At 37.2% G+C, this 26,699-nt stretch overlaps 2 protein-coding genes across 2 annotated transcripts in view; one reads left to right on the top strand and one right to left on the bottom strand.

Moving 5' to 3' along the window:
* The window catches only part of Dmtn (transmembrane and coiled-coil domain 2 protein Dmtn), a 56,089-nt gene extending 48,499 nt beyond the window's left edge, over positions 1–7,590 (top strand). The window contains exons 17-18 of the mRNA XM_076130935.1: positions 2,560–2,694; positions 5,282–7,590. Coding sequence (XP_075987050.1) covers positions 2,560–2,694; positions 5,282–5,309 — 163 coding nt within the window. The 3' untranslated portion in view covers positions 5,310–7,590. The remainder of the gene's footprint in view (positions 1–2,559; positions 2,695–5,281) is intronic.
* Positions 7,591–7,707: 117 nt separating this feature from the next.
* The window catches only part of Fim (plastin-2 fimbrin), a 53,289-nt gene continuing 34,297 nt past the window's right edge, over positions 7,708–26,699 (bottom strand). Inside the window, exons 2-16 of the mRNA XM_076130929.1 lie at positions 24,437–24,523; positions 23,752–23,892; positions 19,846–19,927; positions 17,887–18,040; positions 17,289–17,452; positions 16,773–16,882; positions 16,113–16,307; positions 15,422–15,632; positions 14,674–14,804; positions 14,162–14,309; positions 13,638–13,789; positions 13,069–13,170; positions 12,458–12,630; positions 8,905–8,979; positions 7,708–8,341 (exon numbers count right to left, since the gene is read on the bottom strand). Of these exons, the coding sequence (XP_075987044.1) occupies positions 8,173–8,341; positions 8,905–8,979; positions 12,458–12,630; positions 13,069–13,170; positions 13,638–13,789; positions 14,162–14,309; positions 14,674–14,804; positions 15,422–15,632; positions 16,113–16,307; positions 16,773–16,882; positions 17,289–17,452; positions 17,887–18,040; positions 19,846–19,927; positions 23,752–23,892; positions 24,437–24,523 (2,094 nt within the window). The 3' untranslated portion in view covers positions 7,708–8,172. The remainder of the gene's footprint in view (positions 8,342–8,904; positions 8,980–12,457; positions 12,631–13,068; positions 13,171–13,637; positions 13,790–14,161; positions 14,310–14,673; positions 14,805–15,421; positions 15,633–16,112; positions 16,308–16,772; positions 16,883–17,288; positions 17,453–17,886; positions 18,041–19,845; positions 19,928–23,751; positions 23,893–24,436; positions 24,524–26,699) is intronic.

Consider the following 26,699-nt stretch of genomic DNA (forward strand, 5'->3'; position numbering starts at 1 on the left):
CAACGTGGCGCTCACGCTGCTGCAGCTGGCGCTGCTGCTCGTGGCCACCGTGGCCGGCGTCGCCATGCCCTTCCTCAGGACCAGGTACATATACCACTGCTGCTGGTGAAGCTGCTCAACGTGGCGCTCACGCTGCTGCAGCTGGCGCTGCTGCTCGTGGCCACCGTGGCCGGCGTCGCCATGCCCTTCCTCAGGACCAGGTACATATACCACTGCTGCTGGTGAAGCTGCTCAACGTGGCGCTCACGCTGCTGCAGCTGGCGCTGCTGCTCGTGGCCACCGTGGCCGGCGTCGCCATGCCCTTCCTCAGGACCAGGTACATATACCACTGCTGCTGGTGAAGCTGCTCAACGTGGCGCTCACGCTGCTGCAGCTGGCGCTGCTGCTCGTGGCCACCGTGGCCGGCGTCGCCATGCCCTTCCTCAGGACCAGGTACATATACCACTGCTGCTGGTGAAGCTGCTCAACGTGGCGCTCACGCTGCTGCAGCTGGCGCTGCTGCTCGTGGCCACCGTGGCCGGCGTCGCCATGCCCTTCCTCAGGACCAGGTACATATACCACTGCTGCTGGTGAAGCTGCTCAACGTGGCGCTCACGCTGCTGCAGCTGGCGCTGCTGCTCGTGGCCACCGTGGCCGGCGTCGCCATGCCCTTCCTCAGGACCAGGTACATATACCACTGCTGCTGGTGAAGCTGCTCAACGTGGCGCTCACGCTGCTGCAGCTGGCGCTGCTGCTCGTGGCCACCGTGGCCGGCGTCGCCATGCCCTTCCTCAGGACCAGGTACATATACCACTGCTGCTGGTGAAGCTGCTCAACGTGGCGCTCACGCTGCTGCAGCTGGCGCTGCTGCTCGTGGCCACCGTGGCCGGCGTCGCCATGCCCTTCCTCAGGACCAGGTACATATACCACTGCTGCTGGTGAAGCTGCTCAACGTGGCGCTCACGCTGCTGCAGCTGGCGCTGCTGCTCGTGGCCACCGTGGCCGGCGTCGCCATGCCCTTCCTCAGGACCAGGTACATATACCACTGCTGCTGGTGAAGCTGCTCAACGTGGCGCTCACGCTGCTGCAGCTGGCGCTGCTGCTCGTGGCCACCGTGGCCGGCGTCGCCATGCCCTTCCTCAGGACCAGGTACATATACCACTGCTGCTGGTGAAGCTGCTCAACGTGGCGCTCACGCTGCTGCAGCTGGCGCTGCTGCTCGTGGCCACCGTGGCCGGCGTCGCCATGCCCTTCCTCAGGACCAGGTACATATACCACTGCTGCTGGTGAAGCTGCTCAACGTGGCGCTCACGCTGCTGCAGCTGGCGCTGCTGCTCGTGGCCACCGTGGCCGGCGTCGCCATGCCCTTCCTCAGGACCAGGTACATATACCACTGCTGCTGGTGAAGCTGCTCAACGTGGCGCTCACGCTGCTGCAGCTGGCGCTGCTGCTCGTGGCCACCGTGGCCGGCGTCGCCATGCCCTTCCTCAGGACCAGGTACATATACCACTGCTGCTGGTGAAGCTGCTCAACGTGGCGCTCACGCTGCTGCAGCTGGCGCTGCTGCTCGTGGCCACCGTGGCCGGCGTCGCCATGCCCTTCCTCAGGACCAGGTACATATACCACTGCTGCTGGTGAAGCTGCTCAACGTGGCGCTCACGCTGCTGCAGCTGGCGCTGCTGCTCGTGGCCACCGTGGCCGGCGTCGCCATGCCCTTCCTCAGGACCAGGTACATATACCACTGCTGCTGGTGAAGCTGCTCAACGTGGCGCTCACGCTGCTGCAGCTGGCGCTGCTGCTCGTGGCCACCGTGGCCGGCGTCGCCATGCCCTTCCTCAGGACCAGGTATATATACCTGCGTAAATACCGTCTACAGACTATGTCGACGAAATGCTCTTTTCAAACGCATGACGCGTGCGACCTTTTGTTTAAAGTTTTACGATGTATAAGTCACGCCTTGCAAAATTCGACTTCCACATTGATCAGAGTCGTTTGTGTTGTTATATCATTAACTAGCTGACCCGCGCAACTTCGCTTGCGACACATAAGAGAGAATGGCTCAAAATTTTCCCCGTCTTTTTAAACATTTTTTACTGCTGCTCTGCTCCTATGGGCCGTAGCGTGATGATATATAGCCTATAGCCTTCCTCGATAAATGGGCTATCTAACACTGAAAGAATTTTTCAAATCGGACCAGTAGTTCCTGAGATTAGCGCGTTCAAACAAACAAACTCTTCAGCTTTATAATATTATTATTTAAATTATTTACTTATTTATATTATTTATTATTTATTAATATTAGTATAGATAACGTATACCGTCTCGTAGGGTCATCTCCCTTTCTCATCTTAATCTCCTTCCTCTTTTAAACACCTTCACAACAATCTCTGCACCACCCTAAGGTGGACTGAGAGAAAATGTCCCTGGTATTAAGTCCGCCTTTATACAGCTCTGTATATCAAGTTTTAAATAAATAAATAATTATTTTTGCGATAAGGCAACCATATAACTGGCAGACACGCACCTACACCATATATCAATTAAAGCTTTTGTTAAACTGACATTTCTATACGTAAACAGGGTGCGCGTATTAACGACGAGTTTGGCGGTGATGCTGGGCGTGATGGTGCTGAAGCAGTGGCCGGAGGTGACGCAGCTGTCGGAGCACCTGCTGCGGCGGCTCAAGGAGTACCTGCTGGACAAGCACCACGACAGGTAATCGCGACCACGAGCGCGGACACGCCCGCCACACACGCATGGGAGATACCACCGTGTAACTTACTTTATATCATGTTGATGACATAGCCAAGAATATATTCAAAATAACAGCAATAGCTAACAAAAGCAGCATTTTATTGAACCACTAAAAACATCTAAATATTCCTCTGATAGAGATCATACTTTAATGAAAATTTCTATCTACATAAAAGCTCGTGTGTCAGTAGGCTTGCTTAAAGTCAACTAAAATAGCAGTCATTAGGCTATCACCTTTGGATGTCTTGAAGAACTATGACACTAGGTTGACCACTAACCATAAAAAAGAAAGACAACCTATAAAACTAAGCCATATTATGTACAAGTCTTGCTGAAAATTTAATGAAAACTGACATGTTTATCAACTGTACGACGATCAAAATTGCAACATTAACTAACTTGATTTAATGCCCGTTACTCAGCATGATTTCAAAAGATCTTTGACAGTCTGAATCTTGAAAGTCTTACTATCAGTCTTACCGAATGGTATTGTATTATAACCCAGGTAACTGGGTTGTGGAGGTCCTATAGTCATCCGGTGAGACTGGAAACCGACTCCAACATACTTGGAAGAAAGTCTAGGCTGATTGACTCAACATGATAATAAAATAAGTTACAATGAATGTTAGATATTTAAAATTGTTGATTCAGATACGAATGTTGAATGCCTTTGGAAATGACCCGTCTTATTGATACGTACGTTTTATTATAGAATACGGTCAGAATCATTAACAACTGTTTTAAATCTCATCTATAAAGAACACTCTGAAGCCAATTTAATAGAATATTTGAGTTGCTTTAAACGTTGTTGTAAGACAATGTACTCTTTACTTCTAATCGCGAAAGATACATTGCAGATTATTATTTGATTTTTATATTTAATTACGATTTTAAATTAAAAAATTACGATATGACCGATGCGTTGTGAAACCAATTTAATATAGTGTTTATTTTAATACATTTCATTACTATATTAAATTTTTTAAACTACCATTATTATTAAAAATGCTTCAGATGTGCATTTACTTATCAAGTAAATAAAATTCTTGAATTGCGTACTCCCAATGTCGGCGTGAAGGCGTGTCCACAATAATGTACGTACCGGTCCAGTTTAGTGTAAACGTTGAAACATAATACTAGTGAATATAAATAAATTACAATTCTATGAAGATATATAGTCGAATGATTAGCTAACAGCCGATGTTTGCAGGCAGATGTATAGCGTTGTTATTTAAACTTTAAATATATAGAGATATACGAAATAAATTAAGGGACTTTAAAGTATCATATCTCCAAAACAGATAGCCCTAGTTTTAGTTGAATGGTACCAACAATTTATACCAGTGGGGGCTATCACGTATCTCAGTTGACACCAGTTTGAAAGCCACTATGCTGAACATTGTTCTCTCCCTTATGATTAACACGTTACGTCAAATCAGCAATGTACTGAATAGTGCACGAGTTGTCAACTGAGACAGATGCTTATACCGTTTAGACAACCGTGTGCTTAACAAGCATTTTACTTTGGAATGCCTGACGTTTCGGCTCAGGTTACATTGGCCGTGGTCGCAGGCTGACATAACGAACTCGCACAACGTTCAGAAAGACCATTATTTCTTTCATCTGTCCATACAGATAAAACTGGTAGTTAACAAATAAGAAACTTTTAATTTTAGCAGCTTGTTAGTTAAACAATCTAAAATACTTGTCATAGTTAAAAGAAGGAAAGATGGCTAAACATCGGGTATTTTCGGACACGTTAAAATCGAGTTTATTTTAAATTTAATTATTATTTACCAAACAAAAAGCAATAAAGTTGTGAAATAATAAATATATTTAACGAATGTTATGCTGCAATACTATCTGCCTGCTTACATCGGTTGAAATATTATAATTATAATAAAGCCGCAGATATCCCAATAGTATTTTATATTAATTTCATTGATGCTGTGTAGTTGTTTTACATAATTTATATATAAGCTTTGTTATGTAATATATTGTGTATGTATTATAGATAAAGGATACTTTAGATTAACGGCAAACTTTAAATGCCATAACCATTTTTTTCTTGCCTTGTTTGTCTATACCGCGGGCAGTGTTGCAAGCCCAGTTGAATATTTTTCGAGAAATTAATTAAATTGTCTACTTTATTATTTGCTAATAAGGTAGACAATTGAAATTGAAGAGGAATAATTAAATATTTTATTTGTTTAGCATTTCCTAGTATTCCCAAAAAAACACTAAAATTGTCACAAGGATTTCTCCAATTATTTTTAGCAATTATAGTTCCCGTTAGTCTAAAGTGTGCTAGAACCATATCAAATTAATATGTATACAGACGAAGCGATACACTTATGTATAATAATGTTATATTTACATAATTATAGAACAAATATTATGTTGCCAGTGGTGAAAAATGTTAAAATATTGTTTATACTTTTTATATATGGACGGACGTAATTGCAATACTTTATTTTATTTATTTATTTACATTTTAATTTATTTTTCGTTTATTTTAATTTAATTTTCTTTTTGTTTTCTCTGGCAGGTATGAATGCAAGTCGTTATGTGGTTGATTTTGTGAGATCAGCATCGCTAGTGGAATTTTAGGTGTTATTGCAATTTTGTCCCGGACGCTCTGCGTTGTCATGTCTGTACGACGACCGCGTTGAGGTAAACACTGCTTGATTAAACTAACATCTTTAATATACTATTACTAATCTATTATAGAAAAAAAATACTATTATCTATTCTATCTTTCTCTATCTCTGGAAATTGGGTGCTTCGATCATTATTATAAATGAATACAATACATTTTTATTCAGTATCATGCCTGTTTTCATAACGAGATTAAAATATGTTAGCTTAATTAAGCAGTAAAGTAATGAAAATTTTGCTTGTCCGTCGTGAGTTGATGCGTTTTCAAAAGATTTTTTAAGAAATGTTTAATAATATACTCAATAGTTGTACTTTCAAAGATTAAGGGCTCTCTGTAATTGTAGAATTGTGTAAAATGTAGAAGTACCCACAAATCACGCCGGTCGACTCACGGCGGACGCGCGTGGTGTAAGTATACTTATTACAGTGATATTTCTTTATTATTATTATTTAAGTGTAAATTTGATACGATCACATACGGTGCTAGATATTTTAAATCCTTAGAAAACTCCCAGAATTATAGATTTTGTAACACAACAACTGTTCAAGTTGTACTGTCTAGAACCGTGTGTTATCATATCGTTTAAGTAGTGATTTTACATGAACAAACATTGGGCTGGGCCCACAACTAGGTATTTGATGATTTATTCTAAACTTTGTATTACGAAACTTACGTTGTCCAATCTTACTATTGCTCACGAGAATAACTCACTATATACGACTAATTTATTGTCAACACTCTAATGTTTGTCAAACAATCACTATGTCTGACTTGTATTATGACAAATCGTTTGTATTCTATAAAGTCTATATTCATGTTGTCATTGACATAACATTGTTTGACCAACACTCGTAATGTTTGACAAAATTAAATTGTTTAAGACCTAAAAGGCTGAACGGTTTATCTCGAATCTGTTAGAACGTTTGATAAATTGTATTATTTAGGTGAAGGATAAATAAATGAATTGCTTTACGTTTGTACAAATGTAGTTAAATGGGGTCACGGGGAGTAGGGCGGTGTTGCCATCACAATGTTTTGTATTTACCGCGTCGGTTCTATAGTATTCATTTTATTTTTTATATTCACTTTAGTCGAACGTCGCTTGAGGTAATCAAAACGCGAATAGTTAATATATACTTGATATTTCTTTGCAACTTTTGAACATGAAATGTGATTAAATATTTCGTAGTATTTTCCCAGAGTGACATTATTTATTATTAAATTAATTATTTACAACTCGATGAGTGTTGTCAATTTGTTCTCAGTTTATTTGATAAGTTAGAACTTATGTATAAACTGTAGGGCATATCACTTAATGCAAATTTACTTTAGCGATATTACAATCACGTTACGCATGAATAAGTTTTTTGTATTGTAATCATTTTGTAAATCACGCATTAAACATTTTTTTACGAGGAATTACATCGGTAAGCGAGATATCTAACATAGTTTTTGTCTACAAAGCTTCAAATAGTTTCGGCTAGAGTCTGTTATAGTCGTGGTTGTAAACCATTCTCTATCAAGTTGGTCTGATAAGTAGTTAATTCTTCTTCGTATTGTAATGAAGTACATTCCAAATTTTCTAACTGTGTAGCGTACGGCAGATAGAGGTCGAGTCAGGGACCTCACTATTGTGATACTATTTATTATTTATTGGCTTTACTACCAGTTCAAATTATAACATTTCTGGATACTATATTAACTTTCTCTCTCGTTGTTTAAAATTCTATTATAATATTAGTTAGTCTCCCTGACTTGCTCCTGACACGATACTAAACTAGATAATATTAGATAATCGCCTGTTTATTACCATCCATGTTATAACGATGTACAAAATTAATTTGAAACTGTTGTGTATATGATGTAAATAATTTATATTCAACAACACTATGAGTTTAGTGAAATAATCGAAATTGTTACATCTCTGTACCAAGTTGTATGTTGATAATGCAAATATTAGGTAAATTAATTGATTTCATATAAATACATATATTTATGTTTGTTTATCTGTTGCGTAACAAGCGTGGCGATGATGTCATCGTGTGGACCGCTTGTTCAGCACTTGCATGTATTGTGTTGTACTGTATCTATATCATTTGTTTGGAAATCACAAGAGAAAATATGTATGTTAAAATATGTAAAAGTATTAATTTACGTTGCCGGCTATGGATTGAAATAAATCATCACAATTTTATTCATTTTTGTGTTTTATTTTATACAAATACATATTAATTTATGGTGTTCTTATATGTGATTTATCCCTTCCCATATTTTACACATTATAGAGAGTTACTTCTTATTAAAAAAACACTGTGTTCATTTAAAAAAATATTTATTCATAAATAATTCTCTCACAATAAAAAAATATAATAAAATACAAAATGTCACAACAATATAAGTTACGAAAGCTCTCTGATAAAAATACATAATGTCATTAATATGTCCAACTTTTTACAATCATCACTTTGTGTAAAGCAATAGGATACCAAGCGAACAACATAATAAATATTAAATGACTACTGTCTGATATGAATTTATACAGAAGAAAGTGCGATTCTCTGTCACTATTGACAACCGTCTAACTATAGAAAAAAAATGTATAAAAAAATCTGATCAGCACCTCTAGCGGGCGTCGTAAGAACTACCTTTGTAGGACATTTTTAATCTCAAAATCCAGAAAAAAATTAAGTCACGTCGATTCCCGTCGAATATTTAATTAATCATACAACCGGACAGTTTATAAAAGTTTTAAAAGTAGGAATATTATTACACGGACTATTTTAACTACTGAAAACTACGTGGCCACTGAAAGGTGCGGGCGACACTGGCGTCAAATTTTCAGGTTTGGGCGGCGGCACCGGCTTCTCTGCTGAAACGTGAATATGTTCGACTATGTTCACGCTTGACTGCCGCGAGAGCTGCTCTGCTATTGGCTCTTCTTCAACCGTTCTGTAAACAATATTGTTAAATTGTCACTCTTAAAGAAATAGGTTATTAATTATTCATCTGCATTTTTTGTTATGTTTGATAAATTATACCGTTGAATTGTGAAAATATGAGCGTTCTAGATAGCGGCGGCGGCGGTCGCAGTAAGGATCGACCCACACTAACCATATGTCTGTTCCAATTAGCATCCGTGACCACTCTAAGGGTCGTCGCACACGTATTAACGGTCGACTGGTCGATAGTAGCTCTTGGGTACGTAAAATGGCGTACAGGATATAATCGTTTCACGAATGAAAAAGTGCTACTTATATAGTTCTAAAACAACATTATTAACATTCCTTTATAATAGAAGTCGACGCCCATACGTAGTCTGACTTTATTAATTAAATAATTACTCAATCTTTAGTCGTTTGGAATACAATACTGTCGAAGACCGATAACAACTAACTATGGATTGGATCACACAAAAATGTTCTACAGGGGTATCGAACCCATGACCCCGGTGTATTAACTGCATCATCAGCGCCTCTAAAACATACGTAAAATAGAAATGTTAGTAGCATTACCCATCGATAGTAGTTACTTCGTACTCATTGCCACTGGCGCTAACTTCTGAGTCCGAGAGTTCATTGCCAGCCCGACTGAAAAGGTAAGACAATATAATCAATCACTACATGCTTTTGTTTAATGTTAAAATATATACTTTATTACAGAAATTTATTTATTTCCAATATATCTTACACTTACAGAGCGCCCCAAGCTTTATGACACCAGAAATGTTCACCCATTTTAAAACACGTTCTTATGAACTTTTCCCGTGTGCACTTTACCTGTATCTTACATAAGAGGAGACCAGCTTCAATGCTTGAAATGATGAGCTAATCACAATTTCACAAATATACATTAATAACCCCTGTGAATCATCGTGCTTGCCCGTAGATCCCACCTTTGGGATTCCCTCCCAGGCTCATGTTATAAACAGCCACAAGGGTGCATAAGCGATATATTACAAACTGTGTCTATGTGATCACCCAAGCCCATAAAGCTATGTAAAATGTGTCGAAGGGAGTGCAGGATAGAAATGAGAAAAATACTGTTTTACCAATTCCGTTTTATTTTTAGGCTTACACATTCTTGTATATTAACATTACTGATAGCTAGCATCACTAAATACAGTGGAGTAATTATAGTTATTCATTTATAAGATACTTCTCATTCTGTTATATGTTAAGAAATTAAAAACCTCTATTTGATTTCAAAATAAAAATCTAAAAATTACGTAATCAATAAAACCTTAAAAAGTCTAACAAAATAAAAATTTACAATAAAAAATATTATGATTGTAAAATATCGTTGTTTCCCGCGGGAAGGTCTATTCTAATAAAACGCTACAAAAATATTTCACAGAATATAACTTAAATAACGTAAGAAATATACATTTCTAAAAACTAATAAATTGAGAATGATTTAAATGCCGATGGGGGAATGCAGAATAACCGAGGAATGCAACATATAAAGCTACATATTTATCATGTAAATATTTCTGTAATGGCGTATCGTTATCAAATTATCACATAAACAATTCCACATACACATTATTGCCAATTCCCACACACTTAAGCGATACATGTCATTAACTTACCACGTACTCAATTGTTTATCAAGACAACCCATACGAAACAGAACCGCTAGAGTCACTCACCTTTGACGATATTCTACATTTATATGATGTTTATTCAAAAAGCATGATTTGATTATCAAAATTCGAGCGACTGTAGCAGCACCGTAAAGTTTAGAGCATCAAACAAAAAAATACATTCTTATAAGAATGTCAACTTAACAAATTTGGAAGCCAAAACTAAACAGATGTTTATCTATCTATGTATTTCTAAACTCATCAATTCTCAGCATATTAAGTACCCCGATATCATCCTAATGTACGTAAAACTATTAAAATGTTGGTTACTTCTAGTACATACAAACTTACTGCAGTACTTTTTTCAATATAAACCCAATTCGTTGTAAAATTGTATAAAAAACATTTCGACATGTAGATAATACTAATCGTTCATAAGTACTATAATAATTACAACTATAGCCATCTCTCTCGCACTCGAAAGAGGAAAGAGAGACGCACTATTCCTACAGTTGTATTGTATTTAAGCCGTTAAAATGATCGGTATTTGATATATACGTCATTATAATTACGTAATTGATTTTTATTTTTGACACGCAAGCATAGCACGGGCTAAACGAGACGGGACTAAATAGAGGAAAAACGGGATTTGGTCCACAGTCATTGGTTTACTTGAAAGGTAGTTTCAGGAGATTATAATTAGGTTATTCCACGTATAGTGCGCTGTCGAAAGCTAATTGACATTGCTGCTACATTAAGCCCGTGCTAGTCTTGTTCGCCGAGCCCTACTATTAATAAGTTACACTTAATATAATGCTTAGGTCACGTACACAAATATTATTTATAAAACGCACACATTGAAAATATTAAATAAACAAAAACAGAAAATAAAATCCCATTTTTGTTTCTATGTGCTTTATAATTAGCAGCGCTTTTCTTGTATTTCTAAAAAAAGCTTGAGGCTAATCAACGATTTGTTTATATACTTATAAAATGATTTCGAGGTGTGAAAGCACTATATTTAATATTTCCAATGCGTCCCACCTAGCTAGCGAAATCTACACGTTACAATCCCACACTAAAAAAAAACATTCGTTAATTTTGGAATGTAGTATACAATCAGTCGATAATACACTCTAATTCTATCAAAATATAGAACAAAATTGAAAAATCTGAATAGAAAAGGACAAGATTTATACAGTATTCTGTTATATGTGTAATAAAAATATATATTTTACCTTAAAATATGATCAAAATCAGCCATTATTTACTTTCATTGTACCAGTAGGTGGGTATTCATAGTTTCGTTACTTTTAAACGGTCGTATCGTTGGATGCGAACATTTATACCTCGCTAGGCCTTACACTATTAGTCACAAGTTATTTCTTAACTCCCTTCGTAGACAACGCAGCGTGAAACTCCGATATGTGAAGATTTTTGTCTTCAAGCAACATCGAGAGTACAAAATCATAGGGCGAAGCCACAACTATACGTTGTGACGACGCCTCGCAAAGATGACGTCACCTAGCAATACAAGGGACGAAATTTTTTTGCGATGGTTTGACGCAATTTTATGCCGAGTGTTTGTACATATGTACCAATTACGAATATGAACAACGCTAAAGACTTTATACTGCGAATGTCGCGAAAAGATAAATCTTCGCATATCGGAAATTTAAGTTGCGTTATACACGAACGGCCTTATACGTAGTCCATACGACGTACAGTAAATACGCCATATTGTCACCATGACACGCGGGGTGACTATCTTACATTTAACAACTATCTCGTGTGCTGTGTCGTCATAAACAACACGTAATCGAGTAACTTAAACTAATTTTGCTTTCGTGATAGTGAAATGAAGGCGATAGTATATAAATATTACTACAAAAGTAAGATATATTCATAGTTTCAGTTGCAGTTCGAGTACATTCCGAAGCACACGGCCTTATATCGACTATACAGTGTCTCCCAGAGCATAGATTTTTTCCAAATTCTCTTTGAATTAGTAGCTGAATTTCCCAATGGTTTTAATAAACATTTAAAGCCCAAGCTACTGATTCCTGTGCAAACGACGATTCCCATACATAGGCGACAGTCATTTCAACTTTGCGTTGGTACGGAATTTTGATCGGTGTTTTTGATTTTAAAGTTATTATTCGAGTGTTTTTGTAAAAGTGACTTCTCTTAGTATAAGTATGTTTGTAAATGTACATAATGGTGCGTATTTTTATATTTTATTGTGTTGACAAATTTCTTAGAAAGAAAGAAATATAGGTAAGTAAATTTATTCACGTCGACCAATTGTCTTGGTCTTTTTTATGTAAGCAAAACTCATTTAACTTGACTTTTATATTATTTTGTCAAAAATGCCAAAAAAATTTGAAAAATGTTTTTTTTTTTCAATCATCCTTATACCCAAGAGAATTAAACACCGATCAGCATCCCTCGCCCCTCCCCGTCAGACGGCACAGTTCGCTTACGCTGGGTGCACGGGCGCGTCCATGGCGGGGATGTAGTCGAGCGCCATGAGGCAGGCGAACACCGTCATGATCATCTTGGGCTTGCGCTCCGTGATGTCCTCGGGCAGCGCGTACACCCGCGCGCCGCAGCGCCGCGCCATCGAGATCGCGTACTTGGCGTTAGCATGCTTCTCCTGGGAACAATACAACAGGTATTATTAACAGGGTTATAACCCAGGTAACTGGGTCGTGGAGGTCAGATAGGCAGTGGCTCCATGTAAAACACTGGTATTCAGCTGCATCCGGTGAGACTGGAAGCCGACTCCAACATAGTTTGGAAGAAAGGCTAAGCCATGATGATGACATGAAATAGTGTCTGTACTCGGGCCGTTACAAACGTGCGAACAAGGAGTCTCTCGCTCGCATTTACGCATTGTCACATTCCTATGATTCTTTTAATTATGACGTAATTCGCACGTTTGTATCGGCCTAAGTATAATAAAGAAATGTTGTTGACTTAAGTCTTCGAAGTAATTTTTGTAATGTTAGTAATGTTGTTATTGTAGTGTAATCGTAATTGTAATTTTGACAAACAAAAAGATGAAAATAAAACAATAGAAATATGATGTTACCTCTTCAGTGCCTCCTGGCAGTACCAGGTCGTAGTTGATGGAGCCAGGCTTGATCGCGTCGATGAGGTCGATCACTACCTTACCGTCAGCCAATACCTCATCCTGAAACACAAAATTATACGTAACATTTTTCATATTTCATGTTTTTTAGCAGTGAATCGCCCGTTAAAAATTGATCTCCGTGCCTCGAAGAGCACGTAAAGCCGACAGTCCTGCGCTTGACCTCTCACTAGTCGTGTCGGTTATTCGTCCCACCGGACTATGAGAGTGACTATCCTTGGACACTATACAAAACCTGTACAGTTCGCTCGTTTCAATGAAAAGGACTGCTGTAGCTGAATATCGGTCATGACATATACAATTATACATGTATGTCACATTGACTGCATTCATGGAGCAGTGGTTTAGATCACCACGCCGTTACCATTGCCTTGGGAGGTCGTGGTAGCCAAACGAAGCAACTATTTGTGTCCGTTGTTTGTATGTTTGTAAAAGTCCCCGCGACACAAGAGCAATACTTAGTGCGGGATTTGTCTTTTTAAACACAAAAAAATGTATGGTGTATGTACCTGGAAGCTCCTGATAGAGGAAGTCTTGCCGGCAGAGCTGAGTTTGTTGTTGACCCATTGTACGATCTCCTTCTCAATGATGGGGTTGCCAGTGTTGGCCAGCCGCGTCAGTACTGACAGGGTGTACGCGCGCATTAACTGCCAGATCAGAGCTGCAAACATACAAAGAAACAATAAATACCAATGTTACAAAAACATGTGAGTAGGGTACGTTTGTCAGAAAAAAATATTGGTCTATAATGAATTCAACAATGAGTATTATTTTGTGGGTGGAATAAATTACTCGTCATTGACATCTATATAATATGTTTTCCAGGAGCGCTGCCCGAAGTCCGATAAAAAAAATAGTTTTTGGAAGACAGGGTTTTTGGTTAGGTAAGGCGAACTTTTTTCAAAGCAATCTTTTGTGATACGTTTTTATTAAGTGATCGTTGAAATGACGCCATGAAAAGTTAAAATTCCTTAAAATATACATCCAGCTATATTCTTAAAGTATATGTACAGTATGCGAGTAAATTATTTACCGAGTGTGAGCGTAGCGTTCCCCTCGTTGATGTCAGCGCCGGCGATGCCGACGAGCGAGAAGCCCAGCTGCCGGCCGAGCTCCACGGCGTAGTTGCAGTTCTCCAGCCGCTCCATGAACTTGCGCAGCTTCGAGAATTGCCTGTGTACCTGTACAAATAACACATATACCATTTAGTTATGTTGGGTCTACAAAATCCAGTGTTTGCTGATGGGACGTTGTTTTGAATTTATTATTTTAGATTGCGTTATAAATATGTATGTATAATCATGCCTTTATGATCTAGCGAAAGATAAACAAGACAGACTATAAAAGTAAAATATTGATCCTCTTGTGCGAAGGTATTTACGGTGCATACATTTGACGAAATTCAGAATTTCGTGTCTTTATTACACTTACTTATGTAGACGAATACCGCACTTTTTATATTATTCAACCCATGGCCTAAAGCCTACAATCTAAAACATATCAGTTTCAAATACAAAATTTCACTCTTTATCTGAGCGTACATACCTTCTTCCAGTTGACAATGCCGGGCTTGATAATATCGTACAGTTGGAAGATGACCAGTCCGTCAGTGAGGTCGGAGTACAGCCAGTTCACGTGAGGAGCCACACCCATCGAGTTCATCCAGTTGCGGTATGCTGAGAAGAATAAGGTAGATTATTAGAATGCATCCATCAGCTGATTTAATACAGTAATTCCATTGCGCTGTTTGGAACACTTGGAGTATAAAATGCGTGATCTTTATACGCACATTATCTCTGTTTTACATACGATAGATTAACTGTACACAGCTATTGTTTTATAGGCATCACAGACATAAACTTCTTTTTAGAGACTGAAAGATGGGGTAAATCTATGCACACCGAGATCAAAACTTTATACGATTTCAACCAAAATAGCGGGTGGTACATTGGTGGTTCTTTGGTCATTGCCTATATAAAAAAGCGAGATTTTTTGTGCGTATGTGAGCTGGTGGTATCGCTAGCAACCAATTTTGTGCAAACATGAGACTAAGTAAGTGTAATCCATACTAATATTATAAATGCGAGAGTAACTATCTGTCTGTCTGTCTGTTACTCAATCATGCCTAAACTACTGAACCAATATGCATGAAATTTGGTATAGAGGTATTTTGAAACCCGAGAAAGGACAAAGGCTACTTTTTACCCCGGGAAAATGACGCATTTCCATGGGGAAATTCAGGTGACGGACGAAATCGCGGGTAAAAGCTAGTAAGGATATAAAATGGACTTACTCTTCTCCTCCCTGGTCTCATCGAGCTGATGGAACTCCTCAGTGTCTCCCTGGCGCTGTAGACCGGGGTGCTGGTTGAACAGGTTGGCCACGAAGGCCAAGTTCAGCTTGTACACGCCGCCCACCACGTCGGCAGGGGTCACGAAGGCGCGGCAACGAAGCTTAGCCGCTTGTTGCAGCATGAGCTCTGCACGACGGAGTAGGTCTGTCTCCTGATAAAATAATGTTTGCATATTTCATTGATTGGCAATTCTAGCTTTACAATTACATCGTGTTGCAATAATTTTGACTGCTAAGCTAGCATGTTGGAAGAATAGTTCATGATGGGTCGTTACAATTTTGTCCTAAAATTATTGGTTAAGCCCCGTGTAACAAGAACAGAGATTTTTCTTATTTCAGTAATATTTTTTTCTGGATAACTCTACAGGAAAGGGCAACTGCATCCATAACCGTGATTTTAATTTAAAACATGTTTTTAATATTACAAACAAACGATCTAGCTTGATAGCAAAAAAAGTCTTTGAAATCTTTAACTCTATGCGACACCATAAGCAAATAGATCTAAAAAATAGATTTTCATGAAAAGCTAATAGTAAAAACGCGAAGTATTCATCTGTACACAACAAACGTACACATAACGCCCTACGTATACGTTTATAATTAGCTATAGATATTTCAATAGTTGTTCATACCCGGAGCGCATCCAGCGTGACGCCGGAGTCATCAGGCGCGATCTGCTTGAGCAGGTAGGAGTAGATCTCGGAGTCGGCCACGTCCTGCTGGAAGTTGGTGCAGCGCCGCGTCACGCCCGCGCTCTGCAGCTGGTGGTTCACCCAGCGCAGCAGGATGGCCTCCGGGGACAGCGCCAGCAGGTCCTCGATACGTTCCTGGGAATTAAATAAAGAATGTTAGTTTCACTGATGATTGTTACTATTCATGATCGACAGCTAAATATTATATGTGTGCTGTTGTAATGGTTTTTCGTTATACATATTATTAATTATTTAATTATGGTAAGATTCATAGTTTAAATTTATTTAACCAAGATCGTAAAAAGGATCGTCTGGTATCTGCTTGTATCCTTTTTCTCTTTTGTTTGTTTACCCCACACAAGAAAACTGCAGTAAAATAATCATTTTTCAAAACAACAAACTAGATTCACACATCTAATACTATGAAAGAATAGACAGCAGCGCAGAAATAGATTATTTTCTCTCAAAATGCACTCTTTTATATACATACATATATTACTAAACTACACAAGCAATACACAAACCAAAGGCACCTTAATCACATATTTTCTTCTACATTACTTTAAGTAACAGTACAATTTAACTTAATTTGATACATACCTGATCATTGAGGAGCTCAGTGAGTCCCGGGCAGTGCTCCAACGTGATCTGGTTGAACAGACCAATACGAATGATCTGCCACAGTAGACCGAGTACCAAGTGAGGCTTGCCTGAAATATTCAAGAGTTTTGTTAGAACAATCATTGTGTTTAACTATAGGGAGGTAAACTTTCGGTACTTTGTATGTAAACGATGGCTAACTAGTAAAAAAATTAGAGCTTAAGTAGCCAGCTAGTAAACGTCAGAAATTAGGATATAAACCACTAAAAAGTAAATTTATGGATACCATAAATTACGTGACATTTAATATAAATTTAAAACTTTCAATAATCCTGGTTTTCTTAAATACGTGATGTTTTATAACTCTTCCTTCCCAGTCGATATTTTTAAAGTTACTACATTGATACATACATTCATAAATATTAATTTCCATTAAATAAACAATGGACACGCATGATTACGTTAATGTCCGATTAATAAAAGTGTTTTATCTATTACAAAAAAATAGTAGTTTACCTTTAGCCAAGTCATGTGCGTCAATATTGACGATGTTACACCCGATAGCTTGCGAGGAGACCAACGCCAGCGTCAGGTTCTCATGCTTGGTGTACAGCGTCAAGTTCTTCTTGTTGATCGCGCGCTCGTCTATCGTGTCGGGACATGAGTGGTTTATCACTTTGCTGTAATACACAATATTGTTTGTGAAGAAAATATTTAGAAATAGTTTTTTTTTAAATTGACAAGCCTGGGATTATATTAAAAATTATCTAATCTATTAGTGTTTTGTCACTTTGGAAGGACCCTCGCAAGGAATCAGGTAAGGTTTAGGCTTTAAGACTACAATGCTGGCCAAGTACGGTTTATCCTTTCAAACTTCCCTGTGTCGCTTCAAAAACAGTTTTAAAAAGCTTTCAGGTATGCGAGGTTTTATCAGAATGTTTTCCTTCACCGTTTGAGCAAATGATAATTATTTCTAATACAATTTGAAAAGTCGTGTGTGTAGTACAAGTTGTTTCGTAGACTAGGATTCGAAGCCACTCTTGCTTATGAAACTACGATCACTCAACTATTACTGCTATATTGTTCCATGAAAATTACAACTGGTTTATCTTACCATAAAATAAGTCCATCTTTAAGTTTGTCATAGAGTTGCTTGCCCTCGTGGTCAATGGGCAGCAAGTGCTTGAGGTCAGGATCATGCTCCAGGTTGCTGTTGATCCAGCCGGAGAACGCCATCTGTTCCTCTAGTCGCACTGAGTGAGTTGTACCTGGAAATTATAATAATAAAACAAATTAGTAATATTATTCCGGACCGATTTTTCAAATTTTGCAGAAGTTTAGCGCCATATTTGAACAACTTTTGGCGTTGAATGTAACGTTTAATACGCTTGCTGTGTTCTATATATAAATAACTATTTTTTTGATGATCATTTGATAGTGCACGCTATCAAATGATCATCAAAAAAATAGTTACGTGTTGTACGAACACGTGCACGTATACGTTTACAAACACGTAAGTATGAATGACGCTATTCTATATATTATAAGTCAACTATGACACACTAGCAGCCGGAATGATGACAGGTTCAGCGTAGCGCCGACCGTTTGGCGCTAAAGGTCCGGCAGCTGTGTCGCTACACTAAAGGTGTCTGCATATAAAACTGTCTGCCCCATATAATAATGTGTGTACTAAAATAAATTAAGACTTATTTTAGTCTATGCCGTACCAATCTTGGCCAAAGGCCTACCCGACGTACTATACCCTATCTCCGGGAGCTCAAATTTATAAGTACTGTTTAGTGATGAAATTGTACGCCTTATACTAACTAACATCTTCAATTTATTTCATATTTTTTGTAGTAAATACAACCGATAAACGAGTTATAAATAATGTATTAACGACCAGTGTTTGTTAATTAAAGCGATTATTAAACGGGGCATTACAATAATATTTACAATTTCACGCGTATTGATCTCAGAAATATTGTTACATTTTATAGGCATTATTTCAGTGACCTAAAAACTATGATTTATTGCTTACGGCCGTTCAGACGAGTGATAACAAATACATAATAATATGTTTTTATTTATTTTCCTTTCATTGTTATGAAAAACCACAAAGATTATTTAATACCAATCTTCCACAAGCTATTTACTATAGAATTTAATATTTATTTTATTTTACTAGTGGTCGTCCAGTGGTCGAAATTCTACCATGATAAATTTAAATTATAAGTTATTTAGTATGAATTATTCAAATATAATGTTCAAACATTTTGACCACACAGTATGTATGCGTGTGACAAATAATTGTTTTTTTATGTGTTATATTAGTGTTTTTATTATTGATTTTATGTACATTATCACATTTTCATAATTCATTAAAAATATTGGCGTTTTACACTTTTTCTACACATAAACCATAGGTGTGTCAATTCCCTACTTCTCCATCCGCGCAAATTCATAAAATGGGTCGAAAGCTTCACGTATTAAAGTATAAATTGGGACAACCGATATTATTATCTAGTGTTTGTCTAGTGTTTGCTTTTATAAGTCAAGCATAATTCGCATTTTAATCAAGTAGGAAATAAATAATAGTTATTTATAAAGTTACTCGAGAATATAATTGAATAATAGGGTAAACCTATTACAGTAGTAGCAAAATAACTAGAGTTGCGGATTTCCTTGAAGGAAAAGTAATTTAATGGTGAGAATATATGACCCATGGACTAACAATCATATAAAATATAATACTTAAGTTTCATTCAATTTAAAGTTTTAAATCTCTTTGAAGAGACTTGCTTCATTCATAAGTACGTGCTTCTGAACGTATACGTGCACGTGTTCGTACGCTATCAAAATCACGCTATCAAATTATCATCAAAAAATTAACAAGTTATTTAAGATATTTCGATAGGAAATGTTGTAGATGAATTGAAAGACAGGGAAGTAACTTTAAAATGTCAAATTACGTTTATTTTTGGTGTGTAATCGGTAGATAGATAGGGCATTGAAAAAAGCAACTTGGGTTGTAGGATAAGTACACAGTAGTGGCAAAGTAAGAGGTACATACCATCGCTGGACGCTTCGCTCATGCCACCTAAGTGTTCCAGGTTCTCTTTTTTACTGACTGCCTGTTTGAATGTGCTCGCCACCTGGAAAATAATAAAATATAGATGTTAATAGATGAATTGTTTAAGTAAATAAATGAATTTAGTTCCACATTCGATATTTATTGTAAAGCTGAGAAATTCAGAATGCTTCTGATATTTTTATCATATACTTTTTTTATAGACCACACCCGAACTAAGAATTGCTCTTATGTCTCGGGGACTTTTACAAACATACAAACTACGAACACAAAGAACAACCAGATCCCAAACAACTATTTGTCGAACTAATATTTGTTCCGTGTGGGAATCGAACCCACGACCTCTTGCTACACTGGTAGTGGCGTGGTGAGAACCTTAACTATTTGCCATCTTGGGCGTTAAATAAAGTTTCCAGTTGCAACAAAATATACAATTCCCACAAACGATTACGGTACAATACTTTATCATTTATTCATTACATTATATACTATAGGTATATGTAAAAAACAGCCGCAGCAGGGACCAATGACCCAATGTAACAATTGCGCACCCAGTGTGATTATATCAGGCTGAATAATTTCTAATAGGGTTACCATGTCGCGATGTATTCATGGACACCTGAGTCATAACTTGAAATTGCTTTTGAACTTTTTTGTTGCATTATTGGTATTTAATATTATATAGGAATGAATGGGATTCGTTGCTAGACGTTTTCAAAAAGGGAAGATCAATAAAACATAGCTGAACTGCATAATTTCAAATTGTTTAACACTCTGATAGACGTGAGCTGAAAAAAGATTTACTACGTTAAACAACCTTTGCCTTATCGTGTATCTTTCTTAACATCATTTTAATAAAGTTAACGATAAATCCATTGTCACAACAACAACAAAAAAGTATTTATTTCCCTATTTTAAAGCGGAGAGAGTACCAATACTTTTTAAAAGCCTACTAGATAACAAATATTCCACATTTTCACTTAAATTATAAAACGTGCGTCTTTAATCATTTATATTAGATGCCCTGTTCAAAACTTCAAGACAAGAAAACTTATCCCAAAACCGTTTATAAATCATATTAACCCTAACTGCATCGGGTGTCATCTATTTGACCCCAATCACTTGTATTTATCACTTTATTGGCACGTCACAGCTAATCTGTTCACATAAACATCTTTAATGGCTTAACAATTCTCTACTTGAGTGTCGCTTTATTGATTTGTTTAATCGCGGGCCGAGTAACGGCTTGGCTTTAATATACTCCATTCAGTAATGACGGCCATTTAATCTGCTTTCTGTATGAAGATAACTAAGCAATTATTTATATTGAATTACGAATTGATGGTATTGCTATTCTTTTTATATCGAACTAGCGGCCTGTCCCGGTTTAAACAGTTATTTACAAAAATATAACTTTTCATCACTTACACATAAATGTTCCTCTTTAATCACCCTATCTATTAAAAAGCCGCATTAAAATCCGTTGCATAGTTTTAAAGATACATACAAGATTGCCTGGACTGTCTTCGTGGCGCAGTGGTTTAAGTCGCCACGTGCTACCATTGCGTCGGGAGCTTGTGAGTTCGATACACAATAATTGTGTCAGGTCTGGTTGTACTTTGTATCCGTTGTTTGTATGCTTGTCAAAGTCCCCGCGACACAAAAGGAATTTTTACCGCGGGAGTTGTTTTTTTTAAACAAAAAAAATCTAAAGGTATGCAACTCAGGACGCCCTTGGCAACTGTACATGTGACTTATATGCAGCAATATAAATGGTCTACGAAAACGTCCTATATGTTATTATGGGCAAATTAAACGATGACGTGTACTACCATCTAACACAGTGGTTCCCAACCAGTGGTCATCGGACCACTGGTGGTCCGTGGAAGTCAAAATATGGTCCGCGAAAGATTTTAAAAATTAACAATTTCAGGATGATTCCTACACATTATTTTTAACATACTTACATAGTGGTCCCTGCTGGCAAGAATAATATAAAAGTGGTCCCGGTCTAAAAAGGTTGGGAGCCCCTGATCTAACACCTAGCACCTACATAAAACTTAATTATGTATGTAAGTTCTCTCACGGCAAGTATACTAAGAATAGAAAACTTCGTCATTTGTGTAGGTGTAGAGCTAAGGAGCCGCCGACATCATTTACATATACTGTGATGTGTTTATCAAGCGACGGTAATTTGACTTTAATTTATTGATCAATCAACGCGTTATATAAGGAGGCCAATGTTAAATAAATAAATAGTACTGGTACAGAGTTGATATTGTATTATTTTGCCAGTTAACGTTATATTCGCCGCCTTATTATAAGATGAATCTTGTAATTCAAAAGTTCTAAAGTTATTTTTGTTCTATATTTTACCCGACTGCGCGGTTAAATGTTGCAGGATAAAGTAAATAAGACTTTTTTTTTAATTTGACTTTGAATTTCGGTTTCTTTGAACTAATAAAATATGGGTCGGAAGTGGCCAGGTGTACCTAAAGGAACAAACATAACAATTCTTTGTTCCGGTTACACAAAAATCTTCAAAATGAAATGTATTTCGAGTTTTGCTTTAAGTAAACGGACACTAATATAATAAACACGTTACTCTTTCAGACCATCCGTGTTACTCTTTCACATCTAAACCGCTGAAAAGATTTTGATGAAATGAAGCAAGGATATGATTGGCTGGGCTAAATCATTAAAAAAAACGCGCGATCGCCACAGGGCAGCTATTCAAAATAAAATTAAGTAACTATAACTCCCATAGTTAATGAATACGTCCATGTATTATCCAAAATTAAAACATCAACTCAATAACCTACTAATTAATATCCAGCTCTTATCTGATGAAGTCTACATATACTTGCAATGTCGAGCTATATCGGATATTAAGCTATAACCGGTCTACTGCCCTATGTTCACCCCACACCCCTCAAACTTGCCGGGCCGCATCGCCAGACAATTTAATTTGCCGCACTGATTTGATGACTAGAGCCTTGATTACCAAATTGTTCTATAACAATCGGTGATTTGATTAAAAGGGGAATAATGGTAACAAATTGGTGATTGAAATTACTGTAGTTTGTTTCTGTGCCTACATTCATAAGTACTACTTGAATAATCTCAACGTAAATTATACTAGATATATTAAAATTTTGTTTCGGCACGATTGTTGGTCTGCAGTTCGTCATTTGTTTTTTAAATTTTGCTTAGTTTACTTATTTGATATTTCGTTACACAGTCGATTATCGCCAAAATTTTGTATGAAAAACTAGCTCGATTCTCTACTGCTATCGACTACCGACAACCGACCTGTCATCGAGAAATTTTGTATGAAAATCTGATCAGCGCCTCTGACGGGTGTCGTAAGAAACATTTTGGCAGTACATTCTAAATGTCAAAATTTCGATAGCTTGCCGGTTGTCGGTAGTCAATAGTGGTAGAGAATTGAGGTATAGATCAGCTCCCTTAGTGTAATTAATTTATAAAGACTATTTTCTTAAAGTATTTTTTTATGTTTTACGCTCACTAGTCGACAGCATCGACTGTAGAAAATCTCGTTATATACTGCGGTAGCGGTTATACTGGTGTGGTGGCATGTCTGACTGATCCCCTGGAGCTTGCATTAATTCCCTTATAATATTAGAATTATGAAACATTAAAGTTTCAAAGTTAGTAAGTAATAACACTAACTTGTTTTGAGTGGCGCAGTGGTAAAGATCGCCATGCCGCTACCACTGCGTGGTTCGATTCCCACACGAAACAATTGTTTGTGAGAACCACAAAAAAATGTTTCAGGACTGATGGTTGTATCCGTTGTTTGTAAAAGTCCCCGCAACACAGTCTTAGTAGTAGTCTTGTTTTGAAAAAAAATATATGATAACTTACCTGTTGCGCCTTAAGGTTTCCACACAGCTCCTCAAACTCGGTAAGGCTGATGGCATTCTTGCGCGCATCTCCGTTCATGCTGCCGTTGACTCCTCGTTTGTTGTTGCCATTGTCGTAGTATTCCTCGATCATGCACCGCACCTGCAAACCATAGAGCATTTTATTACAAACATATGTTATTTGTACCAGTCAGTACATTTGTCAGTTGCTACAAATGGTATTCGTGTATGCGAATGCTGATTGCGTGGACATAACAATAGTTTTATTTTCGTAGTTTCAATATTATTTTCAAATAGGACCATTGAAATGGCTAGCTTTATCGGTATAATATGCCACTTTTTTTTGTTGGCCGGCATTTAAAAAAAAGGGCCAAAATGGATGATCTCCTTTGTCATATATTGACACTTACCGTTTGGAAAGATGATAAAGCCTTATGAAAACAGTTAGTCAGAAACTTACGGCTCTTTTCCATTGCCGAATGATTAACAATGTGGTTACAGCAGCCCAAAGTTAGGTTACGACTTACTAGCGAAGCGAATCTAAAAGTTTAGATTGTAGTAAGACCAGGTAAACGAACTCCATACTTCAAAATTATTTGGCCGTAGAAGTCTTACACCGCTCTAATGATTGAGGTCATTGACCTTTAAAATGTCATCAGGTATAATAAGTGCATGTAGTAGTTTACCTTCCATTGTGGTATTTTGTAGCCGACGCTGTCAAGGGCGTCTTTGAGTTCCTTGAGGTCCAGGTAGCCGCTGCCATTTGTGTCCAACTGTAACAAACAGAAAATATACATAATATCATATTAAATATCATTATATGAACAAAAATAATAACCTTTCCGAAAGAACTCAAATGAGTGTTACGTATAACACAAAAACATATTTCGCATGGTAGTTGGACCGTGATGCATAAACATAAACTTTGACAAGAACGAAAATCCTACTTAAGTTATTAAATCTCATAAACATGTATATCTCAGAATGAAAGAACTCAAAGATCATAATAAAACACGCATATCTTAGCAATAAACTAACGACATAAGTCGTCCGATCATAGACCTCTATAGACTAAAAATAGACTTCGAAATCTTTTTTTATACAAAAACCAGGTCTAAACTAAGTTTATGACCGTAAACAAAATAACTAAGGCCGTTAGCATAACGCTAGCTTTCGATTTCGTTCGTGTATTAATTAAAATTTGAATAAAGCACAATAATTCTTATTAAACTGAGAGTGAAATTAACGCGTGATGATCACCGGTTACACTGGCGGCCGTAAAATTGTATACACTTTGTTAAAACCAATTATGATAAGCGGCATATATTTTTTTTCTGAACAGGCTATAATCTTTCAAAAAGATATAAGAATAATTTATAGGCCTAGTTTGAGGATTTATATTAAGACAGGTTTCTGTATCAGCTTGAAATAATTCGCAAAAGCTTAAGAAAAGGAACCAATGAATAGTAAATTGCAAATGATACCAACATTATTTCACACTTATGACATATCAAAGTGTCCTATAAAGAATGGGCTGATACATCAAAACAATAACCTGTAAATTCTATACAAAGCATTGAGAAATGAATAAACCATAAATCACCAACAAGAACGTCTAATTTATTCAAAAATCAGACTCACAAAACAAACAAAACATGAAAATATGCACATACGAAATCGCAATTATTGTGTGCAAAAAATCGTAACATTTTTCAGCTTATCCCGGGTTAACGATCTTACTGTAACTGTAAGTACAATATAACAAAGAAACGTAGGTAAGTCAGTTTCAATATTTTTTGTTGTTGCACGAAGCATTCCAATTCATGGTAATGGTGGAATCACTGCTTCGTATTTATTGTCGCAAAACGCGAAATATACGACTGTAATTCCTTTGTTTACAGTATATTGTTAGCTCTTATAAAATGGTTACGGTCTGTCTGTTTTCTTCGCAAATTATGCAAAAACTTCTCGATGGATATTATTGACTTTCACTGATTGATAGCTTTACATTCTGGGTAAAAAATGCAATAAATTTAGCAACACCGGTTGAGTAGTATAGAAGATTGGTACTGTCTTCTGAGCGGTCGTGAATTACAGACGTTTATAGATAGATTGATAAATAAATATCTATGTTAGCAGTGCAACTTGATATGAATCATTCAGATAATGATAAATGATAAAGTATTTCTTCAATAAGATATAGGTCGGGTGTTCTAAAGTAGTTTTTATCGAGCCATGTATCTCTGTATAGTACATAAAAATTTGCAAAATCCATTAAAATTATTTCATACTTATCTTATGCCGAAAATATCTCGAAAGAAAATATTACCGTTTAAGAATTAAATAATACAATAGTAGGCTCGTGGTGTAACAACGATTATCGTACGTAACAAAAGACTGGACAATCAAACAATTGGATGTTTATTTAACATTGAAGACTGACACGGGCCATTACTCACCGGTGATATAATTGAGGAATTATTATGAATTCACGAAATACATGAAACGTAAAATATTGGTAACAAGAAACTGGATTATGGTACTAGCTTTACATAAATTATGGTGTAGGTAAACATAGACCTAACCTGATTCGGTTTAACAGATTTTTCGCAAAACCACTATTTGCTAGAACTCTATTTGTGGCCCTAAAGTTTAATAGTTAGCTCAATAGCTATTTAGTATGATATTTCAAGGAAATGACTATCTTAAAAGACTATCTCTGAAGTCCAAGAGCAAAAATGGACTGCTTGTGGAGAGAATTTTACAGGAAAAATTGCTATCAAACACTCGTTTCTTAGAAGAGTAATAAGAAAAGAATGTTAAATAGAGTTTAATATTACTCATTCTAGATTTCTATGACTTACATCCGCATTACTCATACTCCCATACTGTCGCCATGAGGTCTTCGGAAGCGCTAATTGGTATCGATTAAAATTGTAAAGTGTGGGC

Source organism: Anticarsia gemmatalis, chromosome 25 (genome assembly GCF_050436995.1).
Source record: "Anticarsia gemmatalis isolate Benzon Research Colony breed Stoneville strain chromosome 25, ilAntGemm2 primary, whole genome shotgun sequence".
Lineage (NCBI taxonomy): Eukaryota > Metazoa > Arthropoda > Insecta > Lepidoptera > Erebidae > Anticarsia > Anticarsia gemmatalis.